This window comes from Mytilus galloprovincialis, chromosome 10, assembly GCF_965363235.1.
Source record: "Mytilus galloprovincialis chromosome 10, xbMytGall1.hap1.1, whole genome shotgun sequence".
In the NCBI taxonomy this organism is placed as follows: Eukaryota; Metazoa; Mollusca; class Bivalvia; order Mytilida; family Mytilidae; genus Mytilus; species Mytilus galloprovincialis.
Window position 1 is genome coordinate 76,511,230 of NC_134847.1, and position 21,330 is coordinate 76,532,559.

The window sequence follows — 21,330 nt, forward strand, 5'->3', positions numbered from 1 at the left end:
ATATTGATAATCATAAATTTTACCTATTAGGAGTTTTGGTCCTTGTAATATTGATAAATTCTAGAACACAAATAAATGTTAAAGAATCCGGTTTACTGTCATTTTGAGAGCTCTTGTTTAAATTTTCATGTAAATCAGATTTATTTCATAAATGCTTAATCTTTTATAGATGTTAGCGGACAGAGATTGTGATTACAACACTCCACTTCATTTGGCTGTGGAAAATGGAAACTATGAGGTTGTCAAACTTTGTCTACAGAAGAAAGCAAATCTCAACACACCAGCCGACAATTACATGTACCCACTTCATTTAGCTTCAAAGGCTGGCGATGTTAAAAGTGTGAAGCTGCTAGTCGACTATGGAGCTCGTATTGATGTCAGAAACATAGAAATGGCCACTCCATTACACATTGCAGCTCAATACAATCACAAAGATATTGTAGAGTTTTTCTTGAGACAGTATGTAATTGTAAAATACGAGTTTGATTAATATTTAAAAATAGCCTTGTTTAAGAATCTAAATCTATGAAGTTCACAAATCAAATAGAAGCTATTTTGACCAAACTGACTGTTTAGCTCATCTTGGACTAGAAGTCTATCTGAACTATTGTTATCACCTGGGGTCATGGTCGTATGCTTTTTCCTTTTGAAAATCTGTTCATCTGGGGTTGAGTCATAAAACTTTGCTCAGTGCTTGGAGCATAAAAATCATGCTCGAAACATGAATTTCAATATTTTGATTGGTTGATTTTCGAGTATGAGTACAAAATCTGACTCGAAAGTTTTGTGACTTCAAGGCCAGGAACCTATAGTCCACAATCAGCCTAATATATGGTATTTGTTAAAAAATAATATTTCATATACTCAAGCTTTAAACATGGCTGCTGTGGTTTTGATATAATATAGAGGTCAAACCATTATTATGAAGTTTCCTTCCATATATGCAATGTGACCTTCTTGGGAAGTGTTTTTTTTTTAATTGTGATTTATTTAAAAAACAATAAATAAAAGATAACGAACCATTACAGGTATTGACATTTTTCTTCCTGTATGAACTAACAGAGATGTTTGGTAAACATCAGTGAAACATAAGCAGCATATTCTAGTCTTAAAAAAACAACATCTAGAAGATGTTGAAATTTGGCAAAAGATTTATTATCTTTCTTTTAGACCAAAGCCTCCTATTGAGTATAGAGACAAAGATGGATTTTCTCCACTGTTGATAGCAGCTACATATGGCCATGCTGAGACCATACATCAACTTCTAAGAAAAGGAGCTGATTATGAAGCAGTTGAGAAGAATGACAAGACAGCTGTGTACTTGGCGTGTGAGGAGGATAAACCAGAAGCTTTATCTGTAAGGCGAAATTATTAACCGAAATACTCATTTTAGGAATATTCAAAATTAATGTGTTGCCAGTAAACTTAATTTTCAACCTTCAAATTACCAATTGATGCTGTCTGAGCTTAAAAAACAATACAGTTATCTCCTAAATAGAAGCTACAAGATGCATGGAATCATGAGTTACAATATCAACATGTGTAAATTTAAAGACCATTCCTAATTGTGTCATCATGGTCATTGCACTGTTAATTTTTATATTACCTTGAAAACAATAATGGATGTAGATAACAGAAAAATTAATAAAGGCCAGCATATTAATTCATTGTTCATAATCATTAATAGATTTACTTTTTTCTATTTTACAGGCATTATTGAAGTACAAAGCTGTACGTAATATGATCAACACTGGAGACAGATTTGATTATGATCCATTACACATTGCTGCCATGAAAGGATTTTTACAAGTTCTAAGGGTAAATATTTTTTTTTTATATGTTTATCTTGTTTTGGTTTCTGATTAAGGCTCCATCATGATCCCCTACCAAAATGACTGCCAGGTAATAAAATAAAATTGTGAAATTTAAGGTTAACTAGACATGTGCACTCCTTTAAATATCCTATGTTACAATTCTAGTATTATTACATCACAATAAAAACCTGTCATTCTATAAAGCATTAAAATTTAGCTGATTGACCTCAGTTCAACCAGTACTAGTGTAACTCATGCAAGAAAAAACAAATCAAGACTGGTATTTACAAGTAAATAAAAATCTGAAATATGTTAAAAGTTGTCAGTCTTTTAAAATGTTTTAAGATTTAAGATAACTTTATTTGATTTTTCTATTTTGGTAAATTGAGTAGTCTAGACATTTTGCTGCAAGTTTTCTAGAACTCTTCAGGCATTTTAGTATTAGTTGCTTAGCAAACCAACACTTAGTCATAAAGGTCAGAATAACTGTAAGTTCTGAAATTGTATTTTTTTTTAATTTAATACGAAAAATAAGAATGCACTTCTGATATTTAATATATAATATCCTGAAATTATAAATAACACTAATTAATCTCACATTGTTGTCCATTCTTCAAAATAGCAATAATAAGTGCATGGAAAAATTTCTGAATTTATTTTACAGAAGTATGTTTCTATTATTGATACTTATTGATATAGACATCAAGGTATAATTCTTATATGATTTGCATATCTATAAATACTTAGATTGGATTGGTCATTTAGAATATTTCTCTAAGTTTACACTTTGATAAACCATGTTTCCGAAACTACTTTTTTAATCTATTCATGCGCGATACACAAGCTTACAGTGATCCCGGGATTTTCAGCAAATTGAGATTCAAAAACAATTGTATAACATTTGTGACTATTCTAGTGCATACATAACAAAAAAAGAAATAAATTTAAAGCACTAAAACTTCGAAAATGTATAAAAATAATATTTGATAAAATTCCGCGAAATTTCATGAAGGATTTGGCGAATTTACGTCATGGCAAAACATGACGTCGTACAAATGGAAATTTTCAAGGGAAAGATTATTTCGTTACGTGTACACTTCAAATTCGGATAACATTTAATTAAAATGAAGTTTTTGAGGTAGGTGCTATTTCATTTAAGATTCCGTTGTATTTATCGGACATTTATGGTTTTTAGAAAGTCATGATGGCGGCGTACTCCTTAGTTACGACTTGCCATTGTGCTTTTGATGGTAAATATATATAGTAGCCATCAACAAAACAAATGTTTATTAAATATCACAAATGTTTGGCTGAAGAATTATAAGGATTAAACACATTTTTTCTAGAGGTTATTGATGTGTAAACCGGGGCTCTTACTCACAAACTCAACATAGAAGCCCTTCAGACTTTTATTCAGATTGTGAGTTAATCGCCCCGGTTTACACATCAATAACCTCTAGAAAAAATGTGTTTAATCCTATACTGAATTGGAATGTTTCTATTTATAGATCCTAATAGACATGAGAATCTGAAATATGTTTCTATTTATAGATACTGATAGATATAAGGGTCTTAACTAGTATGTTTCTATTTATAGATCCTGATAGAGAATGGTGCTGATGTAGACAGTAAGAATGAAGAAGAACAGACTCCTTTACATTTAGCTGCAGACAATGGCAGAACAAAGTAAGGAAAATTTCATTATTCTTCATTTGGGTACTAATTTCATGGATTTGTGGGTATTGGTGAAACCACAAAATGAGTATTCAAATTATCTATTGGCTTGTATGCAAAATTTGACAAAACCACAAAAAAAACAGACATCTACAAAAAAAAATTGTTTTTCAATCAATGAAAATAGATGATTTTACCGTTCTTGAGTTATGTTCCTTTATAATGTTACATGCCAGCAAAGACATCATCTGTGTCCCTTGAGCACATTCACCATATGTTTTGATTTTCTTAATTTGTAAATTTTAGTTGTGTAAGAGAATTGTTAAGTGCTGACCATTCTGCTGCTAATGACGAAGATGAGAATTCTAACACACCTCTTCACTTAGCTGCTCTGAGTGGACATTCTAAAGTGGCCAATCTGCTGTTGACCAATGGAGCTGATGTCAGCGCTAGGTAAAGAATTAAACCACCTTAACCATGTTAATGGTATTTGACCAGTTTTAAAACTTAGATTACTTGTCTTGAAATCAGATTGGATACCATTTTACATCTTGCTCTCAGTTAGGTGATTATATCCAATACAACAAAGTTGTAGATAATGTTATGATTTTGACTATTCAGTCCTTCCATTATTACTTTGTTGTTGCCAGGATAGGGTTTCGTATTGTGTTGGATTCTCTTCAAAAATTTTATGAATTTTTCCACTCAACAAAACCACAAATGATTTCAATAATTATAAATATCTGAATTATGAGATTATTTTTTCAGGAGGGATACTTGTAAAAATATCCCATCATAATTGATCTAAAGACATTGAAATATTGTATGTAGTAATTGACATGTTATTTCTGAAACAATTTTATTGCTTTATTTTTTTGTATTAAGTGAGTTATCTCATATTTTTATGTGTCTTTGATTTCAGAAATGGCAGTATGTGGACCCCACTTGATTGTGCTGCAGCTAAAGGTTGGGTTAAGACAGCTAAAGTTCTGTTAGAGGCTGATTCTCCAGTAGATCCTATGGATAAAACAAAGGTACATTATACTATTGAATTGCATTTCGTCATTTCAATATCCGCTACCTAACCATGTTTCTGAAAATTTTTAACCTCATTTTTTTGACAATATTAAATGCAAATTTTTGAAGTTAAATTTTATCAGTTGATTGCAGTGACAAAGTGTATGATATAAATAAAAAAAAACATACTTTTGTTGTAGAAATGCTTTTTATTAAGAAAAAAAGTGTAAATGAACAATTCTTAGATTTATATCATATAATCATTAATTTCAGACTACACCACTCCATCTTGGCTGTCGCTATGGCCATTCTGATGTTGTGAAACTTTTGATCACATGGAAGGCTAATGTTACCCAGTGTGATTCAGATGGCTATAACTGCTTAGATTTGGCCATTGATAACAATAAAGTGTAAGTATTAGAAATATCCATTAATTTGCATTTTTGTTTAAATTTTTTAATTACTGCTAAATAGCCTGTACAATTTTCAACTTAAATTGAATTTTCAAGTTTCGTACTCGTGTAAATCAACAATGATGGAAAGTACAGTAGACTCCGGCCAATCAGATACCCAAAATGTCAGCTAAAAATATCCGATTACCTGATATATTCAATTAGACGATGAATGTATATTCATTGAATATTCTGCAATAATCAGTAGATCTAATCCTGAGATGTTACTAACCCTGACATTTGCTTAATATGTGAAAGGGATGGAGGATTGATGGATAGATTTTTATCAGTTACATCACCACGATGTTTGCATGTTTGCGTAAAAAATTATCAGCTGATTATCATGTAATGATTAAATTTGTTTGCACTTGCAGTTTTTAAATATTATATTTATTAAAATAAATCAAATGTCCTGAAATATTTATTATCTTCCATCCATAATTTGTCTTTATTTGTTAAGGTAGCACAATACAAAGATTTTACAACTCCAACTCCCAAGTTTTAAAATGCTGTAACTTTCTTAATAATGCTTGAAAATTTATAAAAGTGGTAGTTTTGGATAGCTAACAGATTACTCTTTCAAATTAATGCAATGTTAGTATTATGCAACAATTATGTAACCAATTATAATGTTAACTGTGTCTAAAATATTTTTCACCAAATTTCCACTTTCAAATGAAATTAGCTTCTGCATAGGTATCCCTAGAGGGTTGATTTTATTATATGTTGTTCCTATGGCCATTATCTACAAAAGGGTGTCTCAGATTTCAGATAGAATGTATAGAACAAATTTTACACCTAATCAAACATTACCTTCTTTTATGTGGTTAGGATGTTTACACTAATTAGAGATTTATGAGAGAATGGAATACCATAAAGACAATTTGAGACACCCTTTTGAAGCCCATGATGTGTTGATTAAGATTTCGTTAAAATTTTCTGTATAGTTAAAGAGATGATAGAGCTAAATTCATTCAAGTGAACTGACCCAGATTTTGCCACTAATTACATAATAATGGATTACATAATGATTGCATAATAAAAATATTGCAACCATTTAAAAGATTAATCTTTTATCTATCTATATATAACTCTTTTATTATTTTCTATGCATTCATAAGAAAGTTACAGCATTTTAAAGGTTAGTGATTGGAAGTAAAAAAATCTTTGTATTGTGCTACCTTAAGTAAACAAATTAATATCCATTATTTACTTATTCACACATTTAAACTAATTTGGCTATAAATAGATCAAATATAAAAAAGAAGATGTGGTATGATAGCCAATGGGACAACTATCCAAAAGAGACGGCCTTCAACAATGAGCAAAGCCTATACAGCATAGTCAGCTATAAAAGGCCCTGATAAGACAATGTAAAACAATTCAAACGAGAAAACTAACAGGCTTATTTATATATAAAAAAAATGAACGAAAAACAAATATGGAACACATAAACAAACAACAACCACTGAATTACAGGCTCCTGACTTGGGACAGGCACATACTTAAGTAATGTGGCGGGGTTAAACATGTTAGTGGGATCCCAACCCTCCCCCTTACCTGGGACAGTGGTATAACAGTACAACATAAGAACGAACTATAAAAATCAGTTGAAAAAGGCTTAACTCATCAGATGGACAAAACTACAAGTGGACTTGGCCGGGTACTTGTACATCCCGACAAAAAAAGACACTAGGAACAGATCTGAGAGTACTCACAGTTATCTGACTTCTAGTTCAAAGCCAATAACAACTAATGAAACAAATCATGCATCTTAGACTAAACTATCAATCAGTACACATCAAACATCCAATGGATTTAGTGTAAAGACGTAAACAGCCAGAGAAAAACAAGACCTTGAGGCAAGTTACAGGTATCAACAGATTGTAGATCCATGAATGTGTATATGTATATAACATACTAGTAATATTTAGTTTGCTTTTAATTTACTGATAACAAAATCAATATTTATACCAATAAAAATAATATTCAATGATCTTATTACAGTGTTGAATTGGTAACCTTTTAGAATAAATTTATTTAAAGGAGCGATAAGTTTACATGGATCATTTCGAAATTTCTGGGCACGGTTAACAACATTTCCGTAAAAATGAGGATGTGCTATTCCTGTTTCCTATTTGAAATAAGTTTTCTACATGTACAACCAAACTTCAAAACCAAATCTTTATATCTATGGAAAATTTAGTAAAGGTTTTAAGTAATTTATGGTAACAATATCCCTGGTTTAATAATTTACCAGTAATACATAGATAACGTTCATTAAAATCAAAAACGTCACAACAGACATGGGCATAGCGAACGAGCTGTGAAATATAAACACCATTAGATGGTGCCAAAGGAACATCACCATCTAAAAATGGAAAATTAACAATAGGGAACGAAAAATCGTCCCTTTTGTCGTAAATTTTAGTGTGGAGTTTCCTGTTTAAAACCGAAATATCTAAATCCAGAAAAGGACTGTTATTACCGAATAAATTTGATTTATTTAAAGTTAGTTCCTTGGGGTAAATTTCAGCAGTATATTGAGAAAATTCTTGATTATTTAATGAAAAAATATCAAGAAACGGAGGTCTGTGTAGAATCTCTAATCTAAAATAATAATTGTTATAATTTTATTCTTTAAATAATCAAATTTAAATTTATGAAAATAATCATGATTGATAAAATAGTATTGCACAAAGTTTATGTTTTCTGAAGACTTTATGTTTAGGTCATGGTTCTAGAGGCTTCTTCACAAATTTGTAAACAAACCAATATGGCCACCACATGTGATTACCTTTGCACATGTGAAAAAAATATTTCTGACAAAAGTCAGATTTCTCTTGTCAAAAGGATTTATATTTATATTGCAATAAATTATTCAGAAGGAGGTACATTCAATTTAAATTATATTTCTCACTCTATGAGCATTTAGAGTTTAATCAAAATTCTCCCAACAGCAACGTACTGCTCTTGGTCAACTGAGCCTTGTATAATTTATAAATAGATTCCAACTATTTGAAGTAAAAGGGCATCTAATTCACATGACAAAGGAAAACAATGAATAAAGGCAACAATTTAATAAGAAATGATGCTTTTTATTTATTTAATTATTTAAAAACAAAATCTTCTTGTCTGCAAGATTGCAAATTCGTAACTTCCGGGTCCATTTCCTGTCAGAAACATTGAAAATATTTGATTGTACAAGTTTTTTTTACAAAATTTACGGAATATTCTTATCCGATTTGCCGATATATTCTTATATCCAATATTCGATTACACAATAAAATTAACGTTAAACATATAGGGAAGGGTTTGGTGTTTTGAAATAATATTACAATAGCCGATATATTCGTTTAGCCGATATCCGATTAGGTGGAGTCTACTGTAAACATATTCACTTGCTGGTAAGTCCCAGTAAAGCTGTATTCGGTGTTAAATTTAGCTGGTAAATTTGTTAAAAAAAATGTCAGTTAGATAGATGTCTGAAATTTTTTGGTTTTGTTTTGTTACAGTGATGTTGCTACTGAAATAGTGAATTCTGTGTTCTGGGAAGATGCATTAAGAAATGAAACTATTGACATTGCTACCGGCTCAAGGACAACACCAATGAGAAAATTGATCAAGAAAATGCCAGGTACGTTTACTTTTTATTTTGTTATTGCCAGTTTTAATCCAGTAGTTCCATCGAAAAGAGACCAAAAACCAGTTGATAGGATAAATAAGTTAATGAAACCAAAAAGAAAACTGATGAATGTTTTTGCTCCTGTTCCAGACCATTTGTTCATCCAATTACCAGTGATCCCCTTTCTTTCTTTCTTTAGCATTATAAAATATTATATTTATATTGCAAAATATCAACACTTAATTTAAATTCCAGATGTTGCAGAGGCTGTGTTTTTGCGCTGTATGACAGATAACAAGAAGAATCCTGAACACAAAGATTATGCAGTGTGGTTTAACTATGAATTTCTGGATGATACCTATGCCAACTGGGCTGAACCAGGAACCAGTGAAATAGGATCTGGATCAGGTGAGATTCCTTTCTAAGGTCTAAGCGTTTTATTTTAACTTGTTCACCAGTCCTTTATATGTTTTGGATTTATATTTATAATGATAATTATTAGCAACTTTTTTTCCCCTCATAATTTTAGTTACTATTGAACATGTTGAACAGCTATAATTAAGCTCAAAATTGTGACGTATTCTAGTGTCTCCATAGAAATGAGCTCATACCAGGCTAGGGTTCTGTTCAATATTGAAACTGCTAGTATATAGCTTAAATATATTTCTGTTTGTTTGACAAGCTATGTAGCTAGACTATCAAAATCACATCAATAATATTAATCTATCTGATGCCATTTTGGATTCTCTTGATAGCATGATTTTTTTCTGATATGCATGTAATATTAGCCACTGAAAGTGAACTATAAATCTTTCATCATCTTTATATTTACTGTTATTAGATATTTTCTTTTATTTTAACCATAGATTTAATTTTTTCAAGAAACTCATGCTGTTGAATTATTTAGAATTAGCCTTTTTTGATTTGTTAATTTATTACTGTCTATTTAAAAAAAAGGACTTGTACCAAAGTACTTTTATACTAACGTTTGTACTTAAAACATCTGTATAAACCTAACACATGCTTAAACAAAACAATTCTTTGTTCCTTATTTAATTTTGATTGAGTTGAGCCCTGTTTCACTATACACAGTACAATACCTGCCAAGAAGCTAATGTAAATTTGTGTATTGTATTTTAGGAAGTGTATATGGTGATGATTTCAAACTATCGAAAAAAGCTAGAGCCTACACTACAGATTCTGGGGAGATGAAGAAAAATCACCCATTGATGATAATGGTAAGGTTGAAGTTTGGAAAAACATGAATCAAACTAAAGGACGTTCACGATTATAGGCATGGTGGGATAGGAGGCACTTTTTATAAACCTCCATCACCCATAATAAAGTAGTTTCCTTATACTTATAATTCTTTCAAAGTTCTAAAGAAAATTAAAACTCACAGAATTGGTTTACTTGATCATCTCTCCTCCAGCATCAGTTAAATAGATAACAGCCTCATGGTTAAATAATTTTTTTTTATACATGAAAAAAGAATCAAGTGTTTCAAAAAACATTTCTACCTTCATATCTAATATCTGCATCAGTGATAGCTGTTGCCCTATATATATATCAGTATCTACTGTTTTAAAATATTGACTTACTTAAGGTTGCCAAAAAATTATGTATTTACTATATATATTCTCGATTTTGTATATTTTTATTTTAAATGCATCTATGTCTATCTGTGCAATTAACTTTTGAAGTCAGTATTGTGAATAAATTATTAAATAATTATTATATTTTTCAGGTGACATCTAAACGAGAAGATTTGTTAGCTCACCCACTGGTAACAGCTTTACTGAAGCACAAATGGAACAGTTTTGGTCGAGTCTTCTACTACATCAACTTCTTCATTTATTCTGTTTTCCTGACTTTTTTGACAGGATATATTGTAGAAACTAAACCTCCTTTTGTATAGTAAGTTCATCTAGTTTTTCAAAGGGGTTGTATATATAGATCCTACCACTGCATTACAAGTGTCATTTGATATTTCTCCACTGAAGACAGCTAAATTTTCAAACTTAAAATGAACAGCTTTTTCAGACTTTTTTGTCGAATAATGAAATTTTATTGGTGGAGAAATGTTAGAAATAGAATTGTAAGTCATTTGATCATCGAGTTGGAACAAAATTTTATGAAACAGTTAACAAGATTGACCTGCAACTTTTAATTCTCTAGTGAATTCAAAATAGAAAAACCCATCCTGCCATTACAATAACAAGTGCACACACACCATTTCTGAATTAACAGTATATTATCTTTTTCCGTGAAATACACACACTTATAGTTCAGGTGTTATTTTAAAGAAGATTCAGAATTGGGCTATGTTTTATATAATGATACTGATTGATGTTGTTGTCGAGCCTGCAACTTTTGTTGCAGAAAGCTCAACATAGGGATAGTGATCTGGCGGCGGCGGCTACGGAAGGCGGCGGCGTTAGCTAACTTCTTAAAAGGTTTATATTTTAGAAGGTGAAAGACCTGGATGCTTCATACTTTGTATATAGATGCTTCATGTTACGAAGTTTCCGTCAGTCACATGTCCAATATCCTATGTTAAATTCTCTCTTATTATAAGTAATAGGATAACTATATTTGGTATGTGCGTACCTTGCAAGGCCCTCATGCTTGTCAGACAGTTTTCACTTGACCTCGACCTCATTTCATGGATCAGTGAACAAGGTTAAGTTTTGGTGGTCAAGTCCATATCTCAGATACTATAAGCAGTAGGGCTAGTATATTTGGTGTATGGAAGGACTGGAAGGTGTACATGTCCAACTGGCAGGTGTCATCTGACCTTGACCTCATTTTCATGGTTCAGTGGTTATAGTTAAGTTTTTGTGTTTTGGTCTATTTTTCTCATACTTTATGCAATAGGTCTACTATATTTGTTGTATGGAATGATTGTAAGGTGTACATGTCTAGCGGGCAGATGTCATCTGACCTTGACCTCATTTTCATGGTTCAGTGGTCAAAGTTAAGTTTTTAAGTTTTGGTCTTTTTATCCAATATTATATGCCAAAGGTCAGCTATATTTTGTGTATGGAAATATATTATGATCAATATGTCAGTCCCGCAGGTTTATTTGACCATGACCTCAATTGCACGGTTCATTGCACAGTGTTAAGTTTTTGTGTTTTGGTCTATTTTTCTTAAACTATAAGTAATAGGTCAACTATATTTGTTGTATGGAAGCTTTGTTAGCTGTACATGTCTGCCTGGCATGGTTCATCTGACCTTGACCTCATTTTCATGGTTCATTGGTCTTTGTTTAGCTATCTTGGTTAATGTTAAGTTTATGTGACAGTTGTAGTAAAGCTTTATACTTAGGACTATCAACATAATATCAATGATTAGTAAAGAAGGCGAGACATTTCAGTGTGTGCACTCTTGTTTTAGGTTTAATTAAGATGTATTTCTAATTGATAACTTATTTGTTGTTTAATTGTAGTGAATTAGAACTTGGTGCAGGGAATAACACGTGTGATATGGTGAACCTTGCAAACACTAGAGACAAAGACTATGATCAACCGTTGTTTGCTAGGATTGGAAAGTATGTCATCATGGCTTTGGCTGCATGGAATCTGTTAAGAGAGGTTAGTTTGTAGATATTTAGAGTGAAGTTTGCTTTTCATGCAAATAGAACCTTGATAGATATAACTTCAAAGCATCATTTCTACCTTTATGAGTTTTAACAAGAATGTTCAGTGCCCATTTCTGAATGAGAACATAGGAAACATAAAGATTTTAAAATGTAGAAGTTATATTATGAATTGATGTCTATTTCAACTTAGAACTATGAATTGACTGAACAGATAGTTTATGTATATACCTTATGTATACCTTTTTGTAAGAATTGATACATGAAAAAACCATCCTCTTTCATACCTTTTAAATTTGTTTCTGTTGTAACAATTTTAATACTGTATGTAAATATGTGATTTCAGCTGCTCCAAGTGTACCAGGCCAAACTGCAATATTTAGGTTGGGAGAATCTGATAGAATGGGTGACCTATATTTGTGCCTTGCTGTTGGTGATTGATTTCAAAACCTGTCAGCGAGATACTGGTTTTAGAGAAGTAAGTAATTGTGCTTATAAAATTCAGTAAATCAAAAGAGATATTGAGTGTACATCAATTAAACAGAATTTAACAACAAAAATATCAAAAGATTTTTAGAGTCAATATACTGCCTTCAGCAATTGACAACTATCAATGTGATATGTATGAAGCACTAATTTACTTGGTGTCTAGACCAAATGAACTTGGTAAACAAATATATCAAATATATACCATAGCTACAAACTTCTGAAAGGGAAAAGAAACAGTAAAAATTATTAAAGACAATCATTGCTGAGGTTCATTCTTATAGGAAGACATGGTTAAACAATTTGTTTTTTTACCATCAACCTTTCTCTTTTTAATTTCCGTCTGTGAAATAACTAAAATTTCATAGACCAACATACATGTACAATAAAGAGCAGTGCTGAAAAATCACCTAATTCAACAATACTGGGACCTCCTAGGTGGTTTCCTGGTAGGAATCTTGCACAAGTGTGGGAGGTCATGCAAGCATTTGATTCTTTGCTTGATCAAACAAAAGACTTAGTAGTTGCTGCTTCTCTCCTGAACATATGATGTAAAGATGTAAGAGCAAAGACTGGATCACTGTTTTTCAGGATAATATCTCTGTGAAGGATGACATGTCTTCTTGTAGGCTTTCACCTAGTGAACTTTCAGTTTAAGAATTAAGCTCAAAGTGTTGATCAAGTACAGAGCAGGGTGTATATAATTATGACATTTACATGCTCTTGTCTTTAATATGTATTTATATATATATGCAATTGGACATTAAACATTCATTCATCCTCGTCTCAAATACTTGTTAAACAGATAACACTACCATAACATGAGTACAAGTAAAACAATGTTGAAGAATATACCACCACAAATATATAACTATTTTTATAGGCCAACAAGTTTTGAGATATCAGGTTGAAATCATGAACCATCAAGTATATGCTTCATATTATTTTTGAATGAAGTTTTTTAATTGTAATATTTTATAATTGACAGGACTGGCAATGGTCATTGGGAGCTACATCTATATTTCTAGCCTGGATAGAATTGGTGTTGTTTTTACAGAAGTTTCCAGCGTTAGGAATCTATGTTGTGATGTTCAAGGACATCCTTAATACATTCATACAGTTCTTCGTTGTTTTCGTCTTATTCATTGTGGCCTTCGCTTTGGGATTTTATACATTACTACAAAATCAGGTAATTATTTCGTGTAGTTATGAAAAATTTGGTTGTTAAAGGTTTATTATGTATAAGTATGAAGTTTATAAATAAACAACAACAATTAATTACATGTCCTACAAACCAATAACAGATGTCAATTCACACTACAATTGTAATGTAGTTTTGAGGACCATTTTACCAACTATACAGTGTATCCACTTTAACCCTCTTGCTGCCGAGTTTTTTTCTTGCTATGTCGCGCCAAAAGCATCTTGACGTTTCTTATCTGTGACGTTGCAAAACTTGTGCCTCTCTGTAGAACTGCGCTTTCCCGCCGTCCATAGTTTTTCCCGCGTCAATGTAGCCGTAATTATGAAAAGCAATGTTTAAGTAATTTTACGGAAGTTATTGCTCTAAAATTGTCATAAACGATGTTTTTTAATACAACATTAATTAAAAATACAACTTTTATAACCTTGAAATATTCTTTTTTGTATCTTTCTTGTCTTAAAATAAAGGGAAAATGAAGTGGAAAATGATATACCAATTGCTATAATAGCTTTGAAGGCGACCTTGTTTTATCTTTGTCAAGTGAAATGCATAAAGGATTCTTAACCACATGCATATGAAATACTTAAATATATTTATTCTCATTTTTTATTAGGTTAGTAAACCTTGGTATAATAGGTAAATATCATAAAAAAAATCTCCCAAATCATTATATAAACGGCAAAACATCGGCACCCTATGAAAATAAAAATAAAAACAAAACGTGTACAAATAAAAATAAATAAAATCTCCGAGCAGCTGTTTTATAATTCTATGAACTACTTCTGGTTGTAAAGTATCAAACGTGGCAGATTAAAATTTTAATTTCAATCCTTGTTTCGGTAAGCGAGGAAATATTTTTTTATAAAAATTATTATCCATATTCCATTTGCTTATTTTTTAATCATGTTTATTATCATTTTGTTGACCGCTAATTGCTCAAAATGTTTTAGAGAATAACAAAAACAACATAGTAAAAACAAGGGAAGAAACTCTCTAAAATGAATTGCTATTGTCTACAAGTAATATAAAAAAGAAGAAGTGGTATGATTGCCAATGAGACAACTATCCACAAAAGACCAAAATGACACAGACATTAACAACTATAGGTCACCGTATGGCCTTCAACAATGAGCAAAGCCCATACCGCATAGTCAGCTATAAAAGGCCCCGATAAGACAATGTAAAACAATTCAAACGAGAAAACTAACGGCCTTATTTATGTAAAAAAATGAACGAAAAACAAATATGTAACACATAAACAAACGACAACCACTAAATATACAGGCTCCTGACTTGGGACAGGCACATACATAAATAATGTGGCGGGGTTAAACCTGAATCATTAATACTTCATTTTCATATTTACTATGATAAAGTACAAACTGTAATTGACATACACGGAATATCTTTAAAATATGTTAATTGATAAATTGTTCTCTTCTCAACGTTCAGTGGCAAATATTTCAGTCATGCAATACAAAGGACGTCTGAAATTCAATATACAATAAATCTATTGCTCATTGGGTCCAACAAAGTAAAAGATCTGTGATGAATGCCAGAAAAAAAGGGTTCCCACTGGGAAAGGATATCGATTATATATATATGATAGGAGAAATCATTGTGTCTACTACTAATTTAACATCCCCTTTTCGAATGAAAATAAATATTTTTAGGTCAGTGCTTCCATGATGAAACGGGTTTAAAATGTATTGAAATGTCGTATTGCAATACAAGTACATCGGTTAACATGTGTGTACTTTCACAAAAAAAAAAAAAAAAAAAAAAAAAAAAAAACTAACTGAGATTTCAATCGCGACATTTGAGCCCTAAAGGTAAATTATCCAGTTCTCTTAAATAAAGCGTGTATTGTGACTGAATATAAATATTTCGCGTAATCAAGTATACCAGTTACCTTTTTTATGATTATCTATTAGGAATACGATTATTATATGAGATAATCTGATTGAAAGATGTACGAAAAAAACGTAAAACAAATTTCTCGAAAGAATGCAACATTTTACATGAAAATGACGAGCTAGATAATTAGTAAATACCTTAAATAAGTTGGTATAATAGTACTAACAAGCTTATGATCCTGTATAATATCTTGACATCCGTTTAAAGTATACTTTTCATGCATTTTTTTATTCAGCTTGCTTCTTTCCCGCCTAAATCGTCCTTTTGGCGCCGTCTCTTGACGTTGTCGGTGCCCCTGAGTATTGTGACGTTACCATGGACCTTTGACGTTCTACACAATCAACAAGATTTGTGTGTAGAAGCCATAAATGTCCCTTTGGCAGCAAGAGGGTTAAAGAAGCAAAAATCTATCCTTAGATTTTGCTGTTGTTCTGAGCATGTGAATTATAATTGAAACTAGTGTCATTAGCACAAATGTAGATACATTATTGTGCAAGTGCAAGCTGTTCAAAATATTTTGAAGGTTTGCTTTCCATTTAGACTTTTTCTAATTTAGATATAATTTAAATGTATGAATCAATATTAAAAAGACTATGCTAGGTAAACCTTTTTAGAGGAAATGCATGTGTTGCTGTTTTAACAAAGGTATTGTTCCTAAAAAAAAAATCCCATTTACACACAGATTTTACTGTCAGAATAATTCCAATTTGTGAACATAGTTAAATAAATGAAGTGATATAAAAGGATTCATTGCACATCTTCTTGGGTATTAAGAATTGTCATTACTGAAACCAAGAAGTTATAATGATTGGTCATGTCTAAAAAATAGGTCTTGATGACTTAAAAATTAAACAGTATTATATTAGTAAAATTTTATTTATATTTTAGGAACCATTTGCCTCAGTGTGGCAATCATTGATGAAGACAACCGTAATGATGATAGGAGAATTTGAATATGATTCTATTTTTAACGACCAGTTTCGTGATCCATCAAGTGCTAGTTATGATTATCGTAGCATTGTATTCCAAGAACCAATAACTTATGTGTTGTTTGTTGTCTTCATGGTGATCATGTCCATCATCATCATGAACTTACTGGTAAGAATCAAACTTATCATTTCGTTTACACTGCTTTCATATAGTTTATATAATTTAACTTGTACATCCATTGCTTTAATTATAACCAATAACAGAAAGAAAAATATCGTATTGTTTTTCAGATCAACTCAATGTCTTTCTGATTTATGTTGATTTTTTGTGTAATTGAAAGCTACAGCTTGTGCCAAGTTTTTTTTCCTATAGATGCTTGGTTGCCATATTTATTCGTGGCTAGAGTCAGCAAGGCAACATAAACTAGACAAAGCTTCTGCTAATATTATGTATGTTTAAATTAAATTATTCAGTTGTAAATGAACCTTCCCTACTCCTATTGTTTTCCTCCTGTTTTGGCCTGGGATTTATATTTAGGGATGGAAATGCACATATCCAAAAGGGAGTGAAGCTTATATCTTTTCACAAAATTCAGAAAGGAAATGGGGAATGTGTCAAAGTGACAACAACCCGACCATAGAGCAGACAACAGCCAAAGGCCACCAATGGGTCTTCAATGTAGCGAGAATTCCTGCACCCGTAGGTGTCCTTCAGCTGGCCCCTAAAAATATGTATACTAGTACAGTTATAATGGACGTCATACTAAACTCCGAATTATACACAAGAAACTAAAATTAAAAATGTCTGGATCAGACTTTTCAAACAACATTTTAATCCCACTATCAAGAAGCAAAGGTTTGTTTCCTTGCAGAATGCTTTGCGAAAACAAATGTAAACATGTTATTCATATATAAAAATAACAATAAGAGCTGTCAAATTACCGATGTGATATCTGATCCTCCATTTATATTCCAAATCTTCATGTTTGTTAATATTATAGGTTGGTTTGGCTGTAGATGACATTAAGGCAGTACAGGAACAAGCAGCATTAAAGAGAATGGCTATGCAGGTTATATTACAAGGGTCACCCTGCTTACTAATTAAACTTTTGTTATAGTTAAATCTTTTTTTTTGTTCCTAAAATTCGAAGTTAAATTTTTAACTGTAAAAAATATTAAACAAATCTGGCATCATTCATTATGTATGAGTCACTTTTATTAGAAAAAGTTTTGATCTGATGAACCTTTTTTCATGTGATCAGTAGTGAAATATATTATACAATTATGGGCCGTTGAAAAGGTGAATATCCAAAATTGTCAACACGAGAAGGTTATTTCATTGAGGGCGCAGCCCAAAGTGAAATAACTTTTTTAGGGCTGACAATTTTGGATATTCATTGATTCTAAGGGGCCACAATTGTTTTATTATACCGAACTTACAGAGGAAGTGCATTTACTATAGTGTCTATATTTTTAATAATAAATTTATTTTTAACATAGCACACAGACTGATGTTTGAAAATACATTTGTGTTCGAATTTCTTGAATTTACAACAAAAGTAGAATCTTTTTGTAAAATATTGATGGCCCTGAAAAGGACCGTTTATAAGAGATATTATTGGCTGCTGGCACTCTCAGCTCTATTCATATCCAATGCCTTTATTTCCTCGTCCAGTGTAACTGTTGAATGCTGCCATTTTGTTTATTTACGTCTGTGACGTCATTTTCATGGGAGGTAACTCAAGTACAAATCAACAAACTCAAAAGGTTATTCACAGGTGAATAATAGGGTTATTCAATGCTGGTGTAAATTTTAAGGGTTATTCATCCTTCCTTGCAATTGAATGAAAATTAATTGAATTATTCCATGTCAAATGATAACGTTTCACCCAATAAAATTGTTTGAAATATATGTAAGGTTTAATAATATGGCATGTTTATTATGTTTCTCTTTATATAGAAAATCAGTGTAAATGCATGGCCATGACAAGTACAAATATTGAATGTTTTAGGTTGAACTGGCTCTAGATGTGGAAAGACTTGTGCCTGAATTTATAAGAAGAAGATTTGTTATTCAAAAGCAAAAAATCAGGCCGAACGAAAGATCATTGAATCCACTGAAAAAGCTCTCAGCAATTGAAGCTGGGGATTTGTCTTCTGCTGCTATTTCTAAGGCTTTGAGCCCAGAATTGGTAAGATATATTTGATGAAGCAGTGTTTTCTGTTTCATTATTTTAAAACTGCAAGTTGTATTTCTTAAAGTAAAATTAAATGTAAAATTTGAAAAAAAAAGACTAAGAGGAAAAAAGATTACAAGAGATTCAGATGAAGAATTACACTTTTATTTATAAATCAGAAATTATCAATTTAAAAATAGAAATTTTAAGGAAAAGAAGTAAACAATTATGAAAAAAATAATCCCCACCCCAAAAATTATTATTGTTACCCCCCCCCCCCCCCCCCAAATGGAGTACTAGTATCATTTTATAAACATTATTCTAATAATTTCATTCTTTTAGAAATCAAAAGCATTCTTTTAAACACTTTATAATTGTGGATTTGGTAATGTCATCATATTTGTTCTACACCAAGTTTGAATACATTTTATAGGATGAGATAGAAAAACTACAAGAAAGTCAAGACCACCTACAGAAAGATGTGAAGAAGTTAAAATCCAATATTAAAGACATCCAGGCTCAGAACAATAAGTTAGAGAGCATGATATTGGCATTACTGAAGAAAGAAGGTGTAGGATTTGAAGAGGAGGATTTCCAGGACACTGAAAACTTACAACTCATTTAAACATGTTGTTTTAGTCTGTAAATGAACCATGGTAGATAGATATTGGTTTTATGTATATTATTACTAATCGAATAACAAAAATCCATCTAGAAACGTAAAAGAAATTGGTAGAGACTTACAAATAGGTAAAAAGTATTGTGAAAACTTCTATATATTTCTGTTTCACCCATAATTTTTTATTAGTAAATGAACAATTTGGAACTTTCTTCATATTGAAGAAAAATTTCAGAAAAAGTACAAAGGTTGTACTTTAATTTCCCTTTAGTTTTTGATGAAAATGGGAGAACAATTGAAAATTGAGATGGGTAGAAGTGGGATCATTAATTTTGAACCTCTTGCTTTTTCCATTCCAGCACATCTGAAACTATCTAAGACAATCCATGGTTATTTTTATTAGCACATTTAATATGTCCAGAAAAAAAATATTATGAAGATTGGAATTTCAGGCACAATGTATTATGTGGTTAAACTTCAATATTAACTTACTAATATTTAGTATATAGTATTTTACAAATCAAATTCAATAGAAACATATACAGTAGACTCCACCTAATCGGATATCGGTTAATCGAATATATCGGCTATTGTAATATTATTTCAAAACACAGAACCATTCCCGATACATTTCAGTCAAAATACATCGGATAATCGAATATCGGTTATTAGAATATATCGGCTAATTGGATAGAAATATTCATGGAAAATGTGTGAAAACCATGTACAATCGAATATTTTGAAATAATTTTATACTTTTTTTTACAGGAAATGAAGCCGGAAGTTACGCCATTACGAAGTTTAAGAAAACTTCAGTACAGAAATGTTTCATTTTATTAATAAAAACGATCTTTCATAGTCAAATAAAGCATATTTTTTCTTATTGTCTTGTTTATTTTATGAATTTGATATTATATTCTGCCCAAGATGTGTTTGTTGTGTTTATCCAAATGTGATCGTTATCATTTACTTCACAAACAATGACACAACAGAAATGATAAACTGTGCGTGATGTTCATCAATATTTATTAAATATGAATGAACTGTACCTCTTTCTCAACAATTTATTAAAATATATAGAAGTCCCGTGTAAAAACAAGGAATCGTGTGTCAATAGCATGTCCCAGGTGAAATAGAATTATGTAACTTGTACTTTCCTAATTTACATAATATCAGCCTTTTATTTTGAACCACGACAGATAAGATAGAAAAGCAAAATTAATTTTACTCATCTTGATGCCCAATTTTATAATCATAAACATAGTTGTATTACTTGAAATTGGAAATGGGTTTCATAAATAAAAAACTGTAGAAAATTAGATCCGAGTACAGTTAGAAGTTTATAGTCAGCATGAATTTGTAGCTATTAATAGAATTTACCTGTGGCCTACTTCCGAGAATTCATAGCTATTTTTAGCTTTTACCTGTTTTAACACACTAATGAAACAAATCACGCAAAAACAACAAATCACATTAATTAAATGGTACATATTTTATTCAGATAATCAACACATAATTAATAATCAATAGACTGACAGATAAACAAAATACATTATTATCAACTGATCGATCTGTTACTCAATCAACCGAATTATCCGAACTTGTACCTGAAAAAACAATGAGATTAGTTACAAATTTCCATTAATAAAGCAGCTATAATAGCTATAGGTATCTTAGGGTTGTGTCTGTCAATTTTGAAAGAAAAATTGGAGGAATATACGTTCATCGGCTAATTGAATATATCGGACAATCGGATATTTTTAGCTGACATTTTGGGTATCCGATTGGCCGGAGTCTACTGTACTGCTAATGTAA

General features: G+C 31.1%; 1 protein-coding gene across 7 annotated transcripts in view; it reads left to right on the forward strand.

Annotated features, from left to right (window-relative positions):
• Positions 1-21,330, forward strand: part of LOC143048417 (transient receptor potential cation channel subfamily A member 1 homolog) — a 56,088-nt gene extending 34,758 nt beyond the window's left edge. For 6 of the 7 annotated variants that reach the window (XM_076222096.1, XM_076222098.1, XM_076222099.1 and 3 more), the window contains 18 exons: positions 170-459; positions 1,171-1,357; positions 1,711-1,818; positions 3,412-3,500; positions 3,795-3,941; positions 4,411-4,522; positions 4,779-4,915; positions 8,473-8,594; positions 8,838-8,990; positions 9,723-9,820; positions 10,330-10,499; positions 12,034-12,178; positions 12,530-12,661; positions 13,658-13,858; positions 16,679-16,888; positions 17,721-17,789; positions 18,732-18,911; positions 19,330-21,330. In XM_076222096.1, the coding sequence (XP_076078211.1) occupies positions 170-459; positions 1,171-1,357; positions 1,711-1,818; positions 3,412-3,500; positions 3,795-3,941; positions 4,411-4,522; positions 4,779-4,915; positions 8,473-8,594; positions 8,838-8,990; positions 9,723-9,820; positions 10,330-10,499; positions 12,034-12,178; positions 12,530-12,661; positions 13,658-13,858; positions 16,679-16,888; positions 17,721-17,789; positions 18,732-18,911; positions 19,330-19,521 (2,742 nt within the window). In that variant the 3' untranslated portion in view covers positions 19,522-21,330. The remainder of the gene's footprint in view (positions 1-169; positions 460-1,170; positions 1,358-1,710; positions 1,819-3,411; positions 3,501-3,794; positions 3,942-4,410; positions 4,523-4,778; positions 4,916-8,472; positions 8,595-8,837; positions 8,991-9,722; positions 9,821-10,329; positions 10,500-12,033; positions 12,179-12,529; positions 12,662-13,657; positions 13,859-16,678; positions 16,889-17,720; positions 17,790-18,731; positions 18,912-19,329) is intronic. The other variant, XM_076222097.1, reaches the window with a different exon arrangement.